The sequence below is a fragment of the Cupressus sempervirens genome, chromosome 3 (genome assembly GCF_028749045.1).
Source record: "Cupressus sempervirens isolate cs-2001-9-10 chromosome 3, ASM2874904v1, whole genome shotgun sequence".
Classification (NCBI taxonomy): domain Eukaryota; kingdom Viridiplantae; phylum Streptophyta; class Pinopsida; order Cupressales; family Cupressaceae; genus Cupressus; species Cupressus sempervirens.
The window spans coordinates 60,862,342-60,886,350 of NC_143120.1; the positions used below are offsets into that span (position 1 = coordinate 60,862,342).

Below are 24,009 nucleotides of genomic sequence, written 5' to 3' on the forward strand. Positions count from 1 at the left end.
GGTTTTTAGTGTTGCCCCATCATGAGCCTATCTCAACATGCCAACAAGCTTAATTGAAGGCCTTTAAGGCCATATAAACAAACATTATGCAAGTCATTAGCACGCCATTTACTTGTTTATCTTCTATTGTTTTTATTATAATCAATGATTTGGAATCACACTTGGTAATTCATCATAGGATGAAAAAGTTAAAAAACCAACCCTAAACTTTGAAAGTTTTCACACTGATGAAGAATCATGAAATATATTTCCAAATATTGCTAACAAAATTATTTTACATAATCATATCCATAAGTTAATCAATATTATTAAAATTGAAAATATTGCTAATAAATTCATTTTACACAATCACATCCATAACTTAATCAAGAAAATTATAATGGGCTTTAAAACACTTCAAAAACATGTCAAAAACTTACCTAAAATGTAAAAGTTAAACAAATCAACAATACACAATTCATGAAAATGATAACTTGGGAAGTTGAAAATATAAGTGTTGTGAAAATCTTATAGGTAGAGATAACTTGAGGAGTTCTAAAATACCTTTGTTGTGAAGCACTTTCATAGCAAACTAGCCATTATTGTTTTATGAAAAAAATTCCATAAATCATAAGAAAAATATGTTGAACCCTTTACTGATCTATGCAATTTCAGACAATGATTATATTCATAAAATACTCTATCAACTTATCTCTTGAACCTCTTATTGTTTCATGACAAAAAATTCCAAAAATCATAAGAAAAATATGTTGAACCCTTTAGTGATCTATGCAATTTCAGACAATGATTATATTCATAAAACACTCTATACTGCTTATCCCTTGAACCTCTTAGAAATGCAAGTGCTAGTTATTTTAATTTTATAATACATTCTATTTTATAATCATTCTTAAAATTTCCCCTCGCACTCAATTGACAATTTGAGCAATTTGCAACTACCTTGAACTAACCCCACCTCCAATTGGAAAATTTGATAAAAGAAAATTCGGCCAACTATAATAAATAAAATAATGAAAGAAGAGAAACGAGAAAAGTCATAAGTTTGGGGATTGGATGGAAATCCAGACGCCACAATCCGAGCCGTCCATTTCTAGGAGAATCTGAGTACCTTGCTATAATGCCCATCTTAGTCAAACTCAGCGCCAACATAATTTATTCTCACAAATCTGCCACTGAATTTCGATGCTCAGAGATTGCATGACATATTATCTTGGCTCTGTAGAATTCAATTGTCTCTTAGCGGAGTAATTTCAAGCGCATTAAGTTTTGACCACCGAAACAAGGCAATATTCCTTTGCACTCCTTGCGACAGATCGGAATGCACGATTTTGGCACAGACAGGGTTTCGAGGTTAACATCTCTGTATGAGTTTCGATCCCGAGCCATGGCCGTACCATCCGTGACCTTGGGACTTGAACAAAATAGGCTACTTTCCTGCGCCTCTGGATATTCTGGATTTATAACTCGTGACCTCTAAGACGTTCTTTTGTGAAATATAGACCTTAATTTGAGTATCCTGGTTGGAGTTTCGAACCCGTGACTTCCGGTTCCCTATCGGGCAAAGATAAGTCGAAACCAGAGCTTATTCCTCAGCATTGACGAGCTTCGAACTCGATACCTCTGTTTTTGAGCTCCTCGCCTCCATGGATTATTCAAGATCTCGAAATACTAAACGCTATCAGTACGAAGAGGTTGGAGGGGGAGGTCAGGTGTTCGAATACCAGGGTCGCTACAAACGCCACCAATCCGCACACTCACCTCGCGGGGCGCCTCCTCATATCCCGAGAGCATCAAAATCCTCAGCAAAAGAAATAGCCTTCCGCATATTGTGCCCAGAGGCGCAGGTGGGAAGCATAATTGGGAAAGGTGGCAGCATAGTGAAAAGCCTGAGGGCCGAAACTGGCGCTCGTATCAACATACAGGACCCTGTGCCGGGGGCCGAAGAGCGTGTGATCTTGATCTCGTCCTATGACGACGGCAGGGACACCAATTATATCTCTCCCGCGCAGGAGGCGCTTTCTAAGGTCCATTCCAGGATATTTGAGAACAGCATTGAGGATTTGGAAGGGCAGAGCAGGAATATTAAGACGAGGCTTGTGGTGTCCAATAGCCAGGTGGGCTGCTTGCTCGGGAAGGGTGGTAAGATTATTGAGCAGATGCGTCAAGAGACAAAAGCCCAGATTCGTGTACTGTCCAGAGATCAGCTGCCTCTCTGCACTCTGCCTTCAGACGAGATTGTGCAGGTGGCTTTCCCACCCCGGCATTTTTATCAGACAATCCTAACTCCTCCTGCTGCATTTTTTGTAACGAAAACTTTCAACTACTGCAACTGCATTTTAATGGAAACATAAATTTCCAACTCCTCCAACTGCATTTTTAATCAAATTTAAAACCCAAGTCCTGCTACCGTGCACTGTGTTTGGAAAACGATGAAAACCTTTACTACAATTTGTTAATGATGTCTTCGAAACTCTTCATAACACAACCATCCATTCTACTCTATCATTATGCTTCTGTAAAAGAACTGTGATTTTCATCCGGTTGACCTTGCAATCTGCATTTTCTGCAGACGAAGACAAAGACGGTCGTACTTTCATTGTTAATAATTCGCACGATTCTGAAAGACTATATTCTCTTCTTCAATATGTTGTAGATTGATACGACATTGATGCAATATCATGGGTTGAACAACTGAACCTGCTTCTTCTACTTATTATAGATGGACACAAGTTTGATTTTATTTCATAGCTCTTGATCTACTCAATTTAGAAAGACTTAACGTGCTTCTTCAATTTACTGTAGATGGAGATGAGTTTGGCACATTCTCTTCGCTTTCGATTTGCATTGGCTCTAAATCAGTAGCATATGACGAGGCTCCAAAGTTTTCTATGTTGTTGGTAAGTTTACCTGGGTTTGGGCAGACAAGTTTGTTTGCGGGGCTCCAAAGTTTATTGCTGAGACCTATACAATCGCTATACACGGGACTGACCTTGATTCTCATTTCCAATTGTGGTAGAGACAAGATCGGTACATTTTTCTTGTTTTCCGAAACCCAATTAACAAGAAGTCAAAGACATAGCTTGCTTGAAGCTTCTTCAATTGATGTTCTTTCCTGTCTTCTAAACCTTAAAATAGACACTGAAATTTTATGAAGTTGACCTGGCTTCCGCATTTCCAGAGAACAGAGACAGAGATTGGCAAGTATTGATGTAAACACTTGAAAACAATTTCTGCTTTATCAATTTAGCATCGTCTATTGCTCTTACAACCCTAACTAAAATATTTCCTTTAAAGCACCACCCCATCAAAATACAGCGTTGAAGAGATGTGAATTTTTATCTGACTTACATTGCTTCTGCATTTTCAGTAAATGGATTCGATATCAGCATATTTTCTTTGATTTACGTGAGATTGGCTGAGAAAGACTTAAGACTACTTAGTCAATATAGTAGAGTGCTTGAAGCATCCAAAGGTTATTAAGTCTTACCATAAGATATTGTTAAAGAAGAGTGAATTGTAGTGTAGTCGACCTTGCCTTGACATTTTGATTTTTCTAGATGCTGAGAAGATCGACATGTTTTCTTTACTTTTTATGGGCCTGTTCAGAAAGAGGTCCAAAGTCTTGTTCTAGCTGGTAAATTCCATACTCGCATGGAATTCTTTGGCTAAAATGCTAGTACTCAAGGGTATCTGTTAGAAAAATTCATCTATTGGCTGAACGTGGCCTGAGCTGTTGTGTTACACTGCATGAATGATTGGACATATTACTGAACACATCAGTGTCTTTTGAGTCTTTTACATTTTTTAACTTGGGTTATCTGCATAGAAATCCCTACTGCTCAGCCCACTGACTTAAAGGTTGTTTAATTTCACCTCAATGCATTTGTAAAATGTTAAAACCATACTTTAATACATTGTTAAAGGGTTGAAACATAATATGACTGACGTTACATCTGAATTTTCAATAATTGCAGATAAGATCGTATTTTCTTTCTCTGAGAGACCCTAACCTGCTTGTTTAAAATACCAGAATGCTTGAACAGTCCAGAGGTTGTAAACTACAAACAATTTAACAAATGACGAGACCTGAAATTTTTCTACTGCTGAACTTAAAGTCCACCACCGTATTAACAAACATAGTTAGTAAATGACTCTTCTAATTCTGACTTTGGTGATTCTAGAGTTGTAAATGATTTCATGGAACCACAAACAAACCATGAAGTCACAATAACCTAGATTCCAATAGATTGTTTTTCCAGATTTATTTAAATATTGACATTCAAAAGACAAGGTTAGATTTGGTAGAAAGCTATTTTTGGTAATCAAAATGAGTTCAGAAATATGTTTCATAATCGCTTTTCTTTTGTACTATGCATAAACAAGACCAGCTTATGCAGAGTAATAAGCTAAGACTATTTGCATTGTAGTCATTCCAATTATGCTTGTGGATTTTTTCATTGTAGATGGAGATACGATGACTATGTTTTTCTTACGATTGGCATGTCCACTGGAGAAAAACTGACTTGCTATATTTTACAAGCACACTTAAATCATCTAGAGGTTATTAAACTCAAAACAGATGAAGAGACCTTGACGATGCATGTTTTCATATATACATCAATTTTGTTTGGTTGACCTTATACCTCACCTCTGACTTACTCAGTTATGAAACATTCACCCGCCCTTTGGAATTCCAATTTTAGATGTTTAGTATTTGAGAGTGATTAGCAGTTGACAATCAGAAGTTAAATTGTATCTAGTATTTTCTGCTAGCTTATGTAAGTTTGAAATTTCAAATGATTATTGAACCCAGAAACAAGCTCAGCATCTGCACAGAGGCCTCTAAATGATTTTTTGACCTAAACGAAAGCTTAAAAAGGTTCAGATGGTGAAATGTTCAAACTTTTTTCTTTTTTGGTAGTACTTGTTAACTGTGCTTTTGACTTTCTACACAATGAAGAGGTTAAAAAGATACCCTAGATATATTTCATCTATTGGCCTTTTGAGCTTGAACACTTCCATGATTGTCTAAATCACATGCAGGTACTACAGTTACCACTTACCTGGCAAGATACAGAGCTGCTTGTGTATTTATCTTTAATTATGCTGTACAATGATTTGCCTGTAGTGATATGGGTAACCTGCTTTTAGAATGCTCATTAACTGACCAGGTGATCCAGTTTTCTTGCTAGGCTCAAAAGTACAATGATTTTTACTTAATGATGTTGGTGGTACCTTTTCAGATTATGGATGAGCATGATATGCCTGATACAAGGTGATCCATTAGCCTTGTAACCCCAGTGCAGGTCTTTTCAGAATGTGTATGAATCTGACTTTTTATCAACATATTATTAGTATTTCTATTGCTTGCCATAATTTGATGACAAGGTGCACCTGACATTAAACCATGAACTTTAGGGAGATTACCACATCTTTTTCTGTTAAAGTGAATAGGAATGTAAGAATATAATTTACTTACAAACAATTCAGTTCACAATCCATCAAAAGGAATTCTTCAATACCAGCTTCGCTAGTCAAAACAATTGCGCAGCTGGATACAAATTTACTGAAAACTATGATTTGCCTTGACTTTTGTTCAAATGATTCTTTTTTTAAAGTTTTTCCCTGATATCCAACTCACCTCATGTTGGTACGTGAAATGAACAATAGGATGATTAAAGAGCATGAGTGGACTACAGTACAAGAGTCAAAAAATATTCTCTCAACATTCAAGGCGAGTGTGTTTTACTTGATGAAACTTGTATAGCTGTAAAAGTGGGCCTCCATGGTTACCCTATCTGACATTAATTTTTGCGTTGACTGTTCCTGACTCAATATTGATTCACAGATAAACTTAATGCAACCTATCTGCCCTACTTGGGATCATTTTTGTGATTTATTTGATATTATTGTGAGTTGTCATTGGAGACGGGCTGTTTTATGATAAGATTTCAGAATGACTACAATTCTATTGGATTTCTTTATAGCTGGCAACTTCATCTAGATCACACTTTTATGTTAGACCTCTCATATTTAATGTGTAAAATGAAAAATCTATCTGTACCATGTCAAAATATTTGTGTTGAGTTTTGGGGTTGATTATTCATGCAGATGACATTTTAGATAGCAATAGAATCCTGGGTTGCTAGTAACTAGATTTCAAGAATAGCCATTTTGTAAAGTGATAGTACTCTGAGTCTCTGAGATAGCAGTTCAAATTTAGGAATCAGCTCTCACGAGGTAAGTATGGCTCAAGTTCTAAGCTCCTTAGGACTTAATATTCTGCAGAATTTAATATTTATTTGCCATTAATAAAGTGGCAAACACACCTGTCGTCTGAGCCAAACTCCTACAAGATAGGGCAAAGGTTGTCTCTCACCTGAAAATTCAATCCATCCATCAAAGGAAAGCGTAAGTTCCAAGAAGCCAGCCAGAAAATAGAAATAAGAATTATGAACATTGATTACTGTTCATATCTAAAAAATTTAACTCTAGTTTTAAAGATATTTAGAGTTAATTTTCCTATAAAAGGTCAGCTATGGACCTAACGGTGCTTTTTAGGAGACCTTAGTCAAACTGATATTCATTTCCTGTGCTTTGTTGAACAAGTTTCCAGCGTGTTAAGTAAACTACCAAAATGATGAATTTCAGCCTCCAATTCCAGATGTATTGATGCTGTTATGATTAGGGTTTTCATTTAGTGTCATCATTATTTTTGATTGATTTCTACTTGATTGGTAAGGTTTCAATCGGAATATTCAAAAAGATGTCTAGCTAGCAGCTGTATAAATTAATTATTATATTATTAGCCATACATAGCTCTATATACTCTGCCAGGTCGAAACCATAACACAGATGATAAAGAAGCTTACAGAATAGAAAACATTAATAAGACAATGAAATATACAAGTAAAGGTCCTAAGACAGGATCGATATATTGGTTTCAGACACCTATTACAGTCTCAAGGCTTGATAAGACAGCCCTTTTATTTATTTATTTATTGTTCTTGGAGGGTGGCCCCGTGATCCAAGCCCAGCGGGTTCCCTTTATGGGGCAAGCTTGGAGCGAGACTAATCCCTTCGGCCACGGAATAACCAGCACCTCTCCCAAGTGTCCATGGTGGGGTTATGACGGGCAGGGGAGTCGAACCCAAGACCATGGGGATCGCCCACAACCTCAGACCACCTCACCTAACCCATGGGGGCGATAAGATAGCCTTTTGTAGAACAAAACAAATTCCCTTATTTTTAAAAATATCCCTTTTTTTAATGTACAAAGATCTCTATTTATAGCTTAAGGAGTTGTCTGCAAATCCTAATCTAAAGTGAGAATAAACGATGCTTAATAAATTTCTTTCACACAGTTTGAGGAACAGGAACATATCACCACCTCAAAAATCTGACCATATCTTGATCTATAAAAAAAAAAGATTTTCATCATTACGCCCAACTACCATCTCTATTGAAGTTGTCGGAGTTTTCTCTGGAAGTGTGTCGAATTGAAAACTGCACCCAATCACAGAGAAAGAGTTCATGTCATGGGACATGCGAAAAGGTAATCACAGAGGCAAGATCTTGGCTCACCGACGCGCTACCTTTGCCTTGGAACAAGCTTTACAATAATAAAACACTGCGGGGATCAATAGGGGAGACTCAGTTGATAATAAGATATACCTGTGACTTTTGAGTTGGGAGCCGTTTCCCAAAGAAAACCAAGCCAACTTTGATTGCCTGTGAAAGGGCCACATCTGTCTAAGAAAACCCAGGTCTGCCACTGTAGCCCTAGCGTATGGAACATGTATCACTCGAGTGAAGACTTTGGAGGATTGGACATGTGGTGAGCTGAGATGTGGCAGAACATGGAACTCTTGAGCAAGGAATGAAATGTGTTCATGTTTAACAATTTACCATGCCTGGTGAACTTTAATTCACAGTTTTGGCAACTCTTGGGGGAATCCCACCTACGGAATGAGGATCCATCTAAGATTAGAACTTGTCATTGGGCCTACAGAGAAGCAATTCGAGATGAGAGAGGGATTGAAAAAAGATGTGCAACTGAGCACTTCTTGGAAAGTAAACACCCATAATCTATTGCTGTACAAATATTTACATATGTACATGGATCTGTATTATAAGATTTCAAACAAAACCATTGATTGGTTTGTCAAAGGAGCTTCCTTTCCTAACTAGCCTTTGGTCCATTACATGGTTCTAGTCAACCAACCAAAAAATGAATTTTGAAAGCCATCTGACATGTCGAGATGCCTCCCAGAAATAGAAAATAAAGAAACTTACCCACGTCAAGATATTACCTTCTTGCAAAGGGTGGGTAAGTTGCTCATATCTTCATGAAGCTCTTCGTCATGCTTAGAGGTGGGAATGACTTGTGGTGACTTGTTGGTGTAGTTATCAGCTAGATACTTGGGCATCTTTTGACTGACTTGATAATCTCCTCTATTGGATAACCATCCAAACCAAAGTTTGATGGCTTCTTTACCACATAGAAGCCCACCCTTTGTTGTAACTTGCACTCTGTGCATCTAAAGGCTTTCGATTCCAGGATGACTATTGCGCAAATGACATCAAATTCATCCAGGAAATCATCCTTGACATTGATTTCCTCTAGGGTCATACAACCTAACATTGCCCCAAAAACACAAACTGATGGTTTGTAATTGTCTTCTATGTTGGGACATCGTTATAAATCATCTTTTCTTCACCAACGAATAGGGGAGTCTCCTTAAATAGTGAAATTATACATTCCACCTGATTGTCATCCTCCTTGATGCATGCCCACAGTGATACTGATTTGAGAACAAGCTTTTGGATATCTTGCTTTGGCATTCCTAGAGCAACAGGAAGCCCTTAGCTAGATGAGTTTGCTTCTTTCTTTAAAGTTGGCCCTCGGCTTCCTTCTTGCTTTGTATTGTTTTCTAATCCCTCTAAAACCATTTCACCTAATCCATGAGTAAAATGACACTCATGATAAGGCAGATCTGCCATTTGCCTGGTCCTTTCTTCTCTAGTAATGACTTGCATTGCACGGAACTGCTCCTATGGCATCTTTAAGACATCAGCTTGCTGCCGTGATATGCAAGCTTGATGTTCAAGCTCTTCCTATTGGTGGTGGTATTCTTGCTCCTCCTCAACGGCTTTCAGCTCTTCTTTTAGGTTTAATAGGATATCCCTACAATTGAAATCTTCGGTACTCCTCACATTTTCGTTATGGGTGTGAGGGCAAGTATATTGGTAGGAGTTAATGCTAATGTAGGAGCATCCTGGGTTGACGTGTTATCTTGCTCATTTGTGTCCATTCTGCTAGTTGCTGCCGAGTTGCAGTCATTGCCGAGTACCAGTCTATTTGATATCAACTGAGTTGCAGTATTTGCCGAGTTGTGTTAATCTGCTGGTTGTCATGTTATCCCATTCATTCTGTCAGTATTGACCGAGTTACAACAATTGCTGATTTCCAGTGTTGATTGAGCATTCCTTCAAGCACCGAGTGAACCTGTTATTTACTGATGCAAGGTTCCTTCATTGGCTGAGTTTATCTGTGATTGCTTCTTAGATGGAGCCGACTTATGTAATAAATTTGGATCATGAATTTAATGATAGGATCTTGTCTTGGGATGTGTGCTGACCATTTTGAGGTCGGCCTTTCTATTATGTAATGATCTAGAATCTTCTGTAAGCTGTTTTGGCAAGTATAAATAAGGGCGTCTAGGTTTAGATTAAGCAAGTGACTTAGAGAGGAGAGAGCAGATGTTGCTGAATTCATGAATTTGAAGCTGCATCGTGGATTTGAAGTTGTATTTTGTGTTTGGCCGTAACCCAGAAGGCCTTACAGCTTGGCATGTATGCTGATAATTTGATGAATCAATAAAAGTGTTGTTGTTCCTTCTCTCCTCGGTGCTATTCTCTTTTGTTGTTTGCTTCTGTTGTGTTTACTCAACAAGGTGGTTGGATAGTTAGGTGTGCCTTTGGCCCTAGTTGTTCGATCCCTCCTTGTGTCAAATGCAAATCTCTTGCATCTGATAGGCATATCGATGGGAAAATTGGTGGTAGGCGCTTGGGTTTTGCTCAAAACTAGGTGGAGAAATGTAGGGAGCAAAACCATGATAACCTTGGCCCAATATTGTAGGCAAGGATGTGGAAATTGGGGGCTCGCATAAAAGGGGGAGGAAGGGAAATATTGCTGGCCATAATATGTCTCCATGTCAACGCATAGGGAAAAGGAAGGGGCTACTGATAGGAATATCTAACCATGTCCTCAAAATTTGGCCTCGCAAACCTCTTTATTGTCCCCAAGTGCTTTTAAGAAGTGGCTCTTGAAAGCCGGAAAATGCTGCAAAAAGCATCTCTTGTACAACTTGTATGAGTTAGGTCCCACCAAGCATGCTAATAAGGGTACTGTTGACACCTAAGATTGCTCTCAAGTGCAACAACCCTTGCACGAATTTTAGCAGTTGTGAAACCTTGCACTTTTCCGTTGAATGACCTCTGGGATTTTAGAAGCCGACTCTTCACTGAGTTGGGGGAGAGAAAAAGGAGTATTACTCAAAACAATAAGGTGGAACATCAAGCTTTGTAATACCTTGAATTGCACATGTTACCTCACAAAATGAAATAACAAGGCCATCCTTTAGGCCGAGATGGGGAAATGATCAGAGACCTTTGACTAACTATCTAGGGATATGACATAGAGGAAAATAGTGATGACACTTTCGAACAAAAAAGCCTAAGGTAGAGATTGCGATGCCAAAACCGTAACATAGATATTATAGTCTCTTAAAGCACATAAACATTAATAAGACATAATGAAATATATAGTTAAAGGGCCTAAGGCACGATTAATATATTGATTTTAAGACACCTATTACAGTTTTAAGGCTTGATGAGATAGCCTTTTGTAGAGCAATTGAAATTAACTTATTTGTCAAAAATCTTCTTTTTTGTATATGCAAAGCTCTTTATTTATAACTTGAGGAGTTGTTTGCATATCGTAATCTGAAGCGAGATCCAATGATGTGTAATAAATTCCTTTTGCATGGTTCGAGGAGTGGGCTCATATCACCACCTCAAAAACTTGACCAAATCTTGATTTGGATATGAAAAATAGATTTTTGTCATTACGCCCAGCTACCACCTTTGTTGAAGCTGGCGAAGTTTCCCTTGGAAGTGTGCCGAATTGAAAATTGCACCCAATCACAGAGAAAGAGTTTGCTATTACGGGATGCGTGAAAAGGTAATTTCAGAGACAGGACATGTGGTACATCAGCACACTAGATTCACCTTAGAAAAACCTTTGTAGTAATAAAACACCGCGGGCATCCAAGTGCATCCTTCATAAGCTCTAGGCCCATTAGCAATAGAGACTTGGTTGGTAAGAAGATATACACATGGCTCCGAAGTGGGGAGCCATATCCCAAAGAAAATCGAGCCAACTTCAATTGCCTATAAATGGGTTGTGCGTGTCTATGAAAACCTGGACCTGATACTATAGCACCCAATGCATGGAACATGTGCCTAAGTGAAGACTTTGGCGGATCAAAACGAAGGAAACAACTTGGATGTGCACTGAGCTAACATGTGGCAAGACATAGAACTCTTGAGTGGGGGATGGAATGTGTTCATGTTTAATAATTTTCCGTGCATGGTTAATTTTAATTCATAGAAACTTTACAGTTTAAAGTCTAAAATTGAACTTGATCCTCCATCTTGGGTCTTTCTCACCTCCTTTGGTCCCAGATACATGGTCCCTCTTGGGACCCAACACTTGGTATTGGGTTTACATTTTCTTTTGATCCTTGACTCTTTTTCACTTGTGCATGTATCCTAAGTACCTCCTAGATCAATTCTTGCTATACACCAAAAAGTCTTGATTTCATGCTAAGGTCTGCTATGATTGAGAAATGCTCAAGATTTGTTTTCTCTTACCCCAACTACTTCTAAATCATCATAAATGCTTGGGTTTGATTCCTATAGGCATCCAAAGTTGTTTCTCGCTTGAATGATCTTACTTGAAGCTATGGGGTACAATTTCATAGGAAGACTATATTGCCAAGGCATGAGTGATCATATTGTGATTAATGTCAATTGTTGAAGTTGTAGTCGTCAAAATGGACTTGTGGCTATTCTTTGATACTTATTCCAAAATTTCATGGACTTGCTTGCCTTCGACATGTCACATCCATAGGTTTTACACCCTTTTAAAGTCCCCACGTGTAGTTGGAAGCTTGGAAGGAAAAAAACATAAATACCATCTCTTCAATCATTCAAAGAGTTGGTTGTCGAACCAATATTTTGAGCAGAATATATTTGTAAGTGATTGTAGGGCATAATTAAATGTTGAAGATTTGAGCTACAAATAAAAGAACACATTTGGTGAAGAGTAGGAAGGGTTTGCAAATGCACATCTTTGTGTTACGGTATCCCATAGCAGTTTGTATGATTTAGAGGAATACGCAGTTGCGATTGTGCATTTTCTCTCACTAGATTTATTGTTGTGACTGTAATAGGGGTAAGATGTAAGTGTGATAACTTCTGATGCATTAAAACTGATTCATAATGGTATCTTCTATCACATTCTAGTATTCTAATTCTAAGATGGTTTATTAAGCATGTCCATCATATGGAGTGTAAAGTGTAATATTTGATTATCATAAAAATGAAAATCTAGTTCTATTGATAGTCTACCTAATGGAATGCATTTCCTCTTAGCCATTTTGACTGTATTGCCCAATGGAGTAGGGACTAGCGTACATCGGTGAAGGACCAAACAATCCATTAAGTCATTCTTCATCCTTTTAGTTGTAGGATTAGAGTAGGTGTAGTTTAGAATATGGATGTTCATGATTCTGTGTCACAAACAAAGAACAAATCTTTAGCAAATTTGAATTGCTAAATCATTAGTGAGTGATGTACTCTATGCATGTAGCTTTCCACTATATAAGAAACATAGAAAATAAGAACATCTAATCAGATAGTTATATTGCTTCTATTTTTTGGTGTATGTGCAAGGTGTCTAATCAATTTGTAACATCTGGTTTTTCTGAGTCTAATTAGCAATTAACATACTCAAAGAATACAGTTATAACTTCAATTTCATAGGAAGGTAGTTACATCATTCATGTTCATGTGAAGAAGATTTACCATTAAAATCAGTTAGACAAAATTTCTTAACTAAAAACTTGAAATACCATTAAATGAAATTACTTCAGAAATTGAAATCACATACCTCATAAATCTGAGACTGAAAATCATCTAAGTATGCTTCTGCAACCACCCGGGTTAGTCCACAAATACACTAAAACAATTTCACAAGTCGACTGTCATCTAAAAAAAAAAACCGCTATCTCAAACATCATATGATGATTACAACTAAATACCACTATAATTTAAATTACGGCATCACATATCAGTTTACCAATTAGGGCATCAATTACTATCGGATCATTTAGGGCTCCTGATATTGCTTACCACTTAGGGCTTCTGCGACCGCGAATTCAATTTAGGGTTTTCGCGATGATGGATTTAATCTAGGGCTTCCGTGACAACGGAATCATTCAAAGGGCTTCAGATCTCTTTTCCTTCCGACTACTTAACTGTGACAGTAACTCAAGGATTAGAAATATACTTATAATTGATATTCATTTAAATGATAAACAATCCATAAATCTATCTCTTAGATCTAGATGTAAACAACAGTAAGAATGAAATCCACTCAATTTAATCTTACCTCTTCTTAAATAATGATAATACCTGTTTCCAATAAACACAGGAATGCATAGCTAATCTCTATCTGACACATATCCAACATCTCGAGAGAGGTGAAACATTGTCAGTGGCTTAACCACCCAACCTCGGACCACAACTTATCCCCACATGATCTCTAAAGAGAAAGGCCCTCCCTACTCGGAATTGATAGGGGACATCTTGCTATCCACTGGGCTTCGTGGTAATTTAACTCACCACTCGACTTGGCAACAGGAGATCACAGTAATAGGAATGTGCATGAGCTATTAATTAATTCTTATTAAAAATAATAAACGTTGTTCTATCATAACTGGTACTGGTTTATGTTATTGATGATTACTATTTCTCACCTCATCACCCTGTTGTTGAGGCCTTCCTTCCTTCACTTCATATTTTTTTCACCATGTTTTTTACCTCTTTTTGGGGGAGGGTTTTTCCCATGAGGTTTTCCCTCTTTCCCCATTTTCACAGGTTGCATTTCTTCGCATTGTACATGGGTACCTAACATGGCCTTGTTGCCGAGACCCATTTTACATTTTCTCTTAGTTTTTTGTGAGCTTAAGGCATTCCCCTAAGTTGCACTTAAGGGGGGGTGTTAGAGTAAATAATTAATTCTTTATTAATTATTTATTCTATTTACTTAAGCTTACTTAGGTTAATGCATTTATTTAATATTCAGTAGTTAATAGTTGTAGTGATTAGTTGTTGACAACACGGGAGTTTGTTCCCTTCTAGCATGTTCCACTTTTTTGTGGAAGAGTGCTTAGTTGTCAACCTTATCTTCTACCTCCTTCTAGCTTGTTCTACAAGCTGCCTTAAGGCCTTTATAAGCGGTCTACACTCATCATCTGTCTTGGTTTTCCCACATCCCTGCAAAAGTGTACGCAGAGATTTGAACTTCATCAAGAAATCCTCAATGGTGGGAAATCTGTCAGGTGTCAAAGAAGTCAACTCTGCATCTAGCTGAAGTGCTCGAAACTCATTCACTTGGCCAAACAAAGTTTGAAATTTAAGCCAATAAGCTCGTGGAGTATTCGAACCATCTAAGTGAAATAGTAGATTGTCTGAAATGTTCAGTGCAATCAATCCCATGGCCTCATCCTTTTTGTTCCTGTGTTGAAGAACCTCAAAAGCTCGTGTAAGAACAGGTTGATTTTCATCCAGACATGACCATAAGCCTCTTGACATTAGAAGTCGTGTCATTTGTGCCATCTAGGTGTGGTAGTTGTGTGGTGTGAGATGGGTCATAGATGGATCCACCATTGAGAGAGAAAAAGATGGAAGTAGAAGGTCTTATTTTGAAGTAAATTACAGAAAAGAAAATGCTCCCCCACCACAATGTATAAATTGGGCACTCTTTACTTAGTGCAATTACAGTAGCCAATTTAGGGCCTATTTTTGAAAGTAGTATTTCTGTCTATAGAACTTCTAATCTAATTGCAGATTTGGAAAGTAGACCAAAAAAATACACTTTAAAAAAAAAAGAACTTGATTATTTGTCCAGATGAGCTCGTACTAAACATTTAAAGTGGCAAAAATTGGGAATTGCGAGTTGCAGAAAAATTCAGGAACAGAGATCTCAAACCACCTACACCAATGTGTAGATCATGAAATCCTACCCCAAAACAAAAAAAATTGCTCAAAAAAACGAGTCCGTATGAGGGAGATATCGCTGTTTGAAAATCACCTTTGTAGTTATTTTTTCTGAATCGCCGCTGTCGCACCTCCAAAAAATAAAGAAAAAAGCCCAAAAAATATCAGATCTATTATGCTAAACCCTCTTTTTCTTTTTTCTCCAAATATTGAAAAAAATGCTCTTCCTCCCGATTGAAGAAAAAATACAAACAAACTAGGGTTTGTGTCTCCGAATCGCGGCTTCAAAAAAATCCTTTGAACAAGAAGCAGCAAGGAGTCTCTGATACCATGTAGGAGTTGATGAAATCCAACTCCGCAGTCGCCAAGATCACCTGCAGTGCAAATAGCTTGCCGAAGAGAAACCTAAGGAGCAAGAGCTTGAAGGAAACAAAGCAAGAGAAAATATTTCACAATAGGAAAAATGAAATTGCTACGTGAATGGATGAATTTACAATGAGAGAGAGACTGCTTATAAAGGCCTCAAGGAAGCTTGTAGAACATGTTGGAAGGAGGTAGAAGATAAGGTTGACAACTAAGCACTCTTCCACAAAAAAGTGGAACAAGCTAGAAGGGAACAAACTCCCATGTTGTCAACAACTCATCACTACAACTATTAACTACTAAATATTAAATAAATGCATTAACTTAAGTAAGCTTAAGTAAATAGCATAAATAATTAATAAAGAATTAATTATTTACTCTAACACACCCATCTTCTTAGCTACACAGTCAGGTGAGTCTTAGGTAATTCAGAATTTTTAGAGTAGACGGCTCCATCAATTATCCAAGAAGATTACATACATCCATCATTTCACACTTTGTGATTACGTAATTATGTTCTTTAAAGATTTCTATATTCTTCATGAGTAAAACATGCAGGAGTTAATTATTGAGTTATTTTCTTATTCTGATGACATTCTTGTTTATTGTATATTCTTTGCACCTCCTCACCTTTCTTAGCCCATCCAGCAAGTGATTCCCAAGTACTATTAGATTACATTCACAGTGAATTTCCACACCTTCTTCACCATATTTTGGCATTTCGCCTGGTGAATTCCTTGGTGTTCTGGATTCAATCTTTCATTCTCAGTTATTTATACTTATATCAGGATGTAATTGATTTTATCTTAGATGATAACTTTCTTAAATAATTCAGAGAATTTTTTTAACACATTCAGATATATATATTCAAAGAGAACTCAAATCTGAGTGTAAATCATAACAATAATTATCATGAATGACAATTGACAGACTTGATAAACTTATTAAGGAATAAGAAAGACGACATGCTTCACAGACATATTGTTTCTATGGAAATGACAAAAAGGATTATATTAGACTTTTCACAAGATGGACGACATGCTTTATACATTAATCTCAATCTCAATTATCTAAATTTATAACACGATGTAAGAGATTTTACTTGAAATGATAACTTTCTTTGAAAGAAATTTAGAGAAATTACAAAATCGGATATAAGAAGAAGATGTCAAAGTTAAGTATAAATCATTGCAATGTTTTAAATAAGGCAGATTTTCATAGAACATGACAACTTTTAAAAGGATAAACAATAGGATTCGAGCCTTTACCACAGTCATATACCATAGGGAAAAGAAATGATAATCCTTGCAATGAAAAACGGTGGTCTTACATGCAATCGAGTTTTACTTCCACATACTAATATTATATGAAATTATGATATGATCTGTCGGCACAAGATTTAAACTTTGCATTCGTAATATAAAAGGAATAGTAAAAACGACCATACGAATTGAATTTTTAGACTTCTTACAACTATCTCTCTCTGTTACCGATTCCTGAGAAAGTTGCACATGTTCAACCTGCCTATCTCGTTTAGTGACCCGCGGAAGATGGCATTGATGCGACGCAAGGTAAAATTTTTATCTGTACTAGGTTTAGTCACTATTGTTAATAGAGAACTCGACTGTTAGAACAAGAATAGGAAGGCCATTGAAGTGTATGAAAAAGTATCTCCCCCAAGATCATAAGAAATCCATTAATATAAAAGGGGGCTAGACCTTTCGGCTACCATTGGTTACAAGATAACCATCCGAATACCAATCAAATCAATTTATAAAAAGAAGGAAAATAATTAAAAGATTGGAAAATTTGAACAATTGTACAATCCAAATCGCCAAATATTAAATTGATTTGCTATGCCAAGTGTTATCATTTAAGAGCAAAGAATGAAAAGGAATAAGTTGGAAAGTTGTAATTCGAAAATTATAATAATTCTAAAGTTATTATAATTCGAATACTATTAAAATCTTATATGCACTTATAAACATCACTTAATTGATTATTAAATTATAATGGTGCTAAATGATTTTATATTTAAATGTACGTAATAAATAATTATTAACAACAATATAATGAAAAATAAATTAAAATCCTTTAAGATACGTTTTATATTTTAACTCAATTTATTTTATTTAAATTATTTATTTAAATAACTCATGCAATTCCATAGATGTATCTTGTTACAATTCGCTAGGTCCTTTACTCGTTTGCCAGCGATGGTGATGCCCTGCCTAATTCTTTTCTGACAATGCTTCAACCCCTTCGACATGCTCCTTGTAAGGAATTTCTCTGTAATTAAATTATAAATTATAAATAATCATATCAGTTAACCTTTCATCGTAATTCCATGAATTCGCAATTAACGATCAACTAACATGTCATCTTCACTTGAAATCATAATGACCATTTTACCATTTCGCCAGATTATATCAAATTAAACTGCCAACTGACTTCATGTGAACCTCAACGTCTATATTTCAAGCTAGGTCAAAAATTGGGATGTAACACAATTATATAAGAGGTTGTGCGTAGCTAGTTTACCTTTGACCTAGTGACAATATTTGGGGTCAAATACATGTTTGGATGTAGCTATTGATCATTATTGTTATGTTATATTTTGATTGATATACAAATCTTTTAAGAATACTTTTGGGAATATCCACTTATGTCCAAGTTGATGGAGAGACTACCCACTCATCGTTAGTCTTTAACCATCCATAGTTTGTTGATTAGCCTCGTTTTGGTTACTTTGATGACAAATCCTTGGCCTTGTAGGTAAGAAATGTTCTAGAATTGTGGAGGAGTTATTTTGGTACCTATCACTTGCTTTTGTTTATAAAGGTGGCATATAAGGTTTTGCATGATTTGGCATGTATTGATTATCTGATCTCACCAATGGTAATTGATAAGATGATACATAGGTGTTAAGGATAAATATCCAATCATTTGCCCATAATATTATGTAGGGATCTATTGATGTGAGTTTTGCTCCACTACCACATGCAAAATCAACGACTTAATATTCCTAGATGAAATACTCAATTCCCAACTCTCTCTCGAATAAGGATGCTCATGTGCTTAACATTGTGTGATCAAATGAGACAACCTCAAGGTTCCTTCTTAATCATGGACTTTCGGTCAGCTTTAATGGTGTGATATGCTAGTTATCACAATAGGACTTACACTACTCAATCAATGGATATCAACTTGACTTTAACTTCTTCAATCACTTACAACCAAACAAACTGCAAAGGAAAGGGTTTAGAAAGCTATTCTACTCCTAGAATGCAAGAAATTGTGGATGTCTTTGTGACTCTACTAGACTTAGTTTAGCCATCGGCATAAACCAAGCTAGTGCAATCTCGTAACGAAAATCTAAAATGTTCAAATTACCACCTTTCCACTAACACCATCCATCTATGCATATCAATGTACAAGCAATAATCAAATTTAAATCTATAAATATGCCATTTGACCTCACAAGGCATACTTAAAATCAACAACTAGCTAGTGGTTTGGTCTAAGCTAGCCCACCAAAGATGCATCCAAAATATCTTCCATCCAACTAAACACTTTTTCTAATCAATATAAATAAAATCCTAATCTAAGAGAGGCAGCTAAGAAACCATAGAACACTCCAAAGCAACACAGGTAATCCACAATGAAAACTGACAATGAATCAACAGTTACTTTGATAGCATTATGGTGGTAATATCTCCAAGTGTCCTTTCCTAATCTACTCTAAGACTACTCTCCTCAATCTAATGAGTTACAAATGAGAAGGTCTTGGCCTTTTGTAGTTGTTCAATTACAATGAAGGGACAAGATCAATTGAAGATCAAGGGCCAAGATTAATACAACACAACCCTAATTAGGGTATTATAACCTCCACTAACAAATATTGAATGCCCACCCAATCAAATTAAGCATCACCATGTGGGCCAGTTAAAAAATTACACCGCTTTTATGGGCCAATGAGAAAGTATATTAGGTAGAGGCACTAGATAAGGCACATCAATAAATGGGCCAATGAAATAATTACAACTATTTTCTGGGCTAATGAGAAGAGAGGTTAGATAGAAGCTTGTAGAAGAAGCCACTATTTAATGGACCAATGAGATGATGCTACTTGTATTTACACTAAGCCATCTCTAAGAATATTATTTCCTTTATCCTTTTCTTTCTTGGCACATTCAATGAACGTAGACACTGTATTGTTCCCAATCCGGGTATCTATAATATCAGATAAGATAAGATAAGATAATGATATTAATGTCCAACAAAAGACCAAGAAGAGGTCTATGGGATTGGAAGATTACAACAGTGGGGCTGAAACCAATAGGAGCACACAAAGGTGTCCGAAGAAAAGCAACAACCAACAAAGAAATAGTAACAAATAGCAGAAACCAGGCTGGGCAGAAAGAAATCAGTCACAGAATGATACACGTGCCGATGCGTAGAGGTACTGCACTGTCTCCGTCCAGTCACAGAGGAGTGATGCTGGTGTAAATGGATCTGACGCATCTAGAAAGCACACTAGGCCGAATAGAGCTAGAGGGCCTTTTCACACCACGCAAGGGTGATAATGGTGTAAAAAAGGTAGTAATGAGCTCAGTAGACGAGTGCCGGTGTGGAAGCAGTGTTTGGATTGTGCTGTCACGGAGCATAGTGGCCTCACGAAGATACAGTGCAAGGCATCTCTGATCATAATAGCTGAAGAAATCATAGAGAGAAAAGCACTCCCTAAACAAACAAAAGAACCTCCCTCTGAAGTCTCAATAAAAAATGTGGGTAGAACAACTCAGGTGTTGAGTCTGAGTCAATACTGAATGAGAACCTAAGACCCCACACACGTAGCTCCAAGGAAAATGATTGTGTTACGATGCCACAAATGAGGAGAAAACATCCGTATGGTAGGTGGATGTATGGGTTGGACAGTTGCTTCAGATTGCTATTCAGTAGGTATGGTTCAACAGAGACTGCATGGTCAATACTTGACAAAGATAATGGCGTACAATGTATACTTGTAGCACAATGGTGAGGGGGGAAGTATGATGGTTGTGGAGCTTGCCGTACAGATGGGTGCAAGCATATGTCGTATCGGTACAAAGGTGGAGGACAATAGAGCCATACAGTGGGGTGAAGATGAGGGTGTACAACAATGGTGAAGCAAGGATAAGTTCCGTATAGTTGGAGGGAATGCCCCACAGTTGGTAGGATGCTGTACAACTGTACTGTGGGTGGGGAAGTTAGAGGCAAGGGCCTATACGGTGCAAGCAGGAGGTTGTATGAGGTTTGGAATGTACGGTCAAAAGGAGGGATAGGTGTATGGACAAGGAGAGAGTGGGTGTACGACAAGATGGTGGTGTATGGTAGTGTACGTTGTAGGAAGAGATGGAGGGAAGTACGTATGGTATTGTGTCGTGCCTTATAGTTGTGCTGTATGGAGATGTTTGACCGAAGGCGGAGGGAATGCGGTGGAATTTGACAATGCTAATTGAAATGCAAATGATATATATATATATATATATATATATATATATATATATATATATATATATATATATATATATATATATATAAAACACAAATAGCTTGCAAAAACCAAAGAGACCAAATAGATATATGCAACTTGTTACCGTATAGTAATGATATTTTTGCATACAGATGGTGCTCCGATTTGCTAGATCTGAGTCAAGTAATACACCTACGAAATAGGGTGAGGGTTGAATCCCACCGAAATTGGAAAGCCAAGTAGGGAAGATCTTTCACTTCCGAAATGGCAAATAATACTGAACTCCAATAGGAATTTGCGATACAAAGAAAATAATTCAATCACCTCCTAAACAACTACCTACAACTGGTCATAAATACCCCTACGGAGAAACTTCCCGAGGGTTTACAAACGCCAACACAACAACACCTATAACTAAAATAAAAGATGGGTATGAGATATACATAAATCAATCAGAACCCCTAATACAAAAATAATTAACTTGGGCCCCATATTTATTAATTAAAGTAACTAATTAAAGGTCCCTTTATTATATTAGTTAAATTCTGGAACTAATTAATTAATTAATTAAATTAAATTATTACGTTAAAATTTGGGGACATGACAGACACAATATGATGAAGCTCCTTCACTGGGACACTTGGTGTGTTCTCATTGGTTGAGAAAATGGGGATCACCTTAGTGTGCTCACCCTATATACTTGATAAATACCCCTTTGATGATGGAAAATCATTGTTAATTCCTCGATTGTGAAGACTCAAATTCTCCAATTGCTTCATCTTGAATGCTCTTCTTCATTGGATGAGTTTTTAACTTTGATCAACTCTTTGAATTACTGCGTATCTGATCTTCATGGCTATCTTCTTCTTTGATCGATCATCTTCATTGTCTTCCCTCACTCTTAAAGTGTTCTTTGTGTTTTTTCATTTTGAATATCCTTGTCATTAATCTCTCTCACGTGGTTTTTTGACTTGGACCCTTGCACTTGCATTTTCATTTCTATCCATTGCTATCATCCTTTTGTCCTTGACCTTGATCTTCTCTTATGTTGATGAGCCCTCTTCATGAATTCAGATTCCATATTATTTTCTTAATGTCAAATTCATATTGATTCGTGGATCCAAGGTTGTGATAGTGTTCTTCCAGTTGAAGAGCAATCTGATTCCTTTCATGACTTAATCTTGAATTCCTTGTCAGTCTCATCTTAAACGTCATCCTTCTTCGAATTTAACCATTGAGCTAATCCTCTTCATCCTTCTTGATCATCATCTTCTATCATTTCCTCATGCATGAAACTCAAATTTTTTCTTTGAAATCACTTTTGCAAAGCTTAGTGCTAATCTAGAAATGCATTCTTTCGCTGGTGAACACTGATGTCTCTGAAATTAGAGTTTAATTTGCAGATAATTTCTTATAATTAGATCCTAATTGTTTACTGTACTGGTAAAGAAATCAACGCATACAGACAATGGAACAGAATAGCAGAATTATATTCGCATATGCCAGAACATACATTAGGCTTCATAATATTCGCAATAGTAGATTATTTACAATGATCCTAGATGGGATATAAATACTATCCGCCGAACCTTCCCGAAGGAGTCCGTCGGCCACAAAGATTATGTCCGCTACAAACTATTTACCCATCGGCTACAAAATACAAACCCCGCGGGCATCTCTCCGTGGAAGAGTCCCGTGGGCACATGTCCGCGAGCAACTCTCCGCGGGAGAGTTCTGCAGGCACATGTCCGCGGGTAACTCTCCGCGGGAGATGGCCCGCGGGCACTTCTCCGTGGGAGTTTGCCTCGCGGTCCACTACTTGCCGCCTGTCTTGTTTGTGGAAGCAACCCGCGGGGTTGTTTTAAAACCATGAAATTCACAGTTTCTTTTAGCGCTTTTGAGTTTAGCGGCAGCACAATAAAATTGCAGGAGCCAAGATGGAATCTATGTAGGGAAGGAGAAGAATTTATGTGTGTAGAAGGATTTGTGGTGGATTGTAGAGGAGCAGGAAAGAGGAAGCAGTAAAAGAAAAAAAAAAAAAAACGACAACAGATTCAAGTTGTTCAGAATGAGTTACAGATGGTGCCAAAGGGAAGGGGACGTGTCAGTGGTTGCCAGAAAGAGTGTAGAGTCGGCAGAAAATGGCAGAAATGGTGTGTTCCGTGCAGTTTTGTGTGGGTTTCGAAGTGCTAATTTGGTCTTGGCGGCGAGGGGCATTGCCCCTTGACCCTGCCGGGGGCGTTTCCCCCTGGACCCCCAGTCGTTGCGGATATCAGTTGTGGGATTCTGACTAGTTGAGAAGAGTTGAAGTGGCTGCAGGCATGGACTTTCTGTGTACCAGAGGCACTGGGAGTAGGTGTTGGCTGGGAGGCTGTCTTGGTGGATGCGTAGAGAGCTCGGGAGGAGCTAATCATCCAGTTGGAGGCAGTACAGCGACACTTAGCTCAGTGGACCTAGTGTTGGAAGCAGAGAAAGCAACACAGGTGGCTATCAAGATATTTTGTAATTGTCGTCCAGAGACGACTTTTCTTTTTGGGGGGGATGGTGTCAGCCGACTGGATGGTCCTGGTGGTGTTTCTGTAGCCGACGGAATGATTGTCGTCGGTGTTTTGTATTTTGTAGCCGACGGGTAAATAGTTTGTAGCGGACATAATCTTTGTGGCCGACGGACTCCTTCGGGAAGGTTCGGCGGATAGTATTTATATCCTGTCTGAGATCATTTTAAATAATCTACTATTGCGAATATTATGAAGCCTAATGTATGTTCTGGCATATGCGAATAT

General features: G+C 37.4%; 1 protein-coding gene across 2 annotated transcripts in view; it reads left to right on the forward strand.

Annotated features, from left to right (window-relative positions):
* Nucleotides 1–1,102: 1,102 nt before the first annotated feature.
* The window catches only part of LOC149564774 (RNA-binding KH domain-containing protein RCF3-like), a 185,753-nt gene continuing 162,846 nt past the window's right edge, over nucleotides 1,103–24,009 (forward strand). For both annotated transcript variants that reach the window (XM_089818364.1, XM_089818365.1), the window contains exon 1: nucleotides 1,103–2,243. In XM_089818364.1, the coding sequence (XP_089674490.1) occupies nucleotides 1,644–2,243 (600 nt within the window). In that variant the 5' untranslated portion in view covers nucleotides 1,103–1,643. The remainder of the gene's footprint in view (nucleotides 2,244–24,009) is intronic.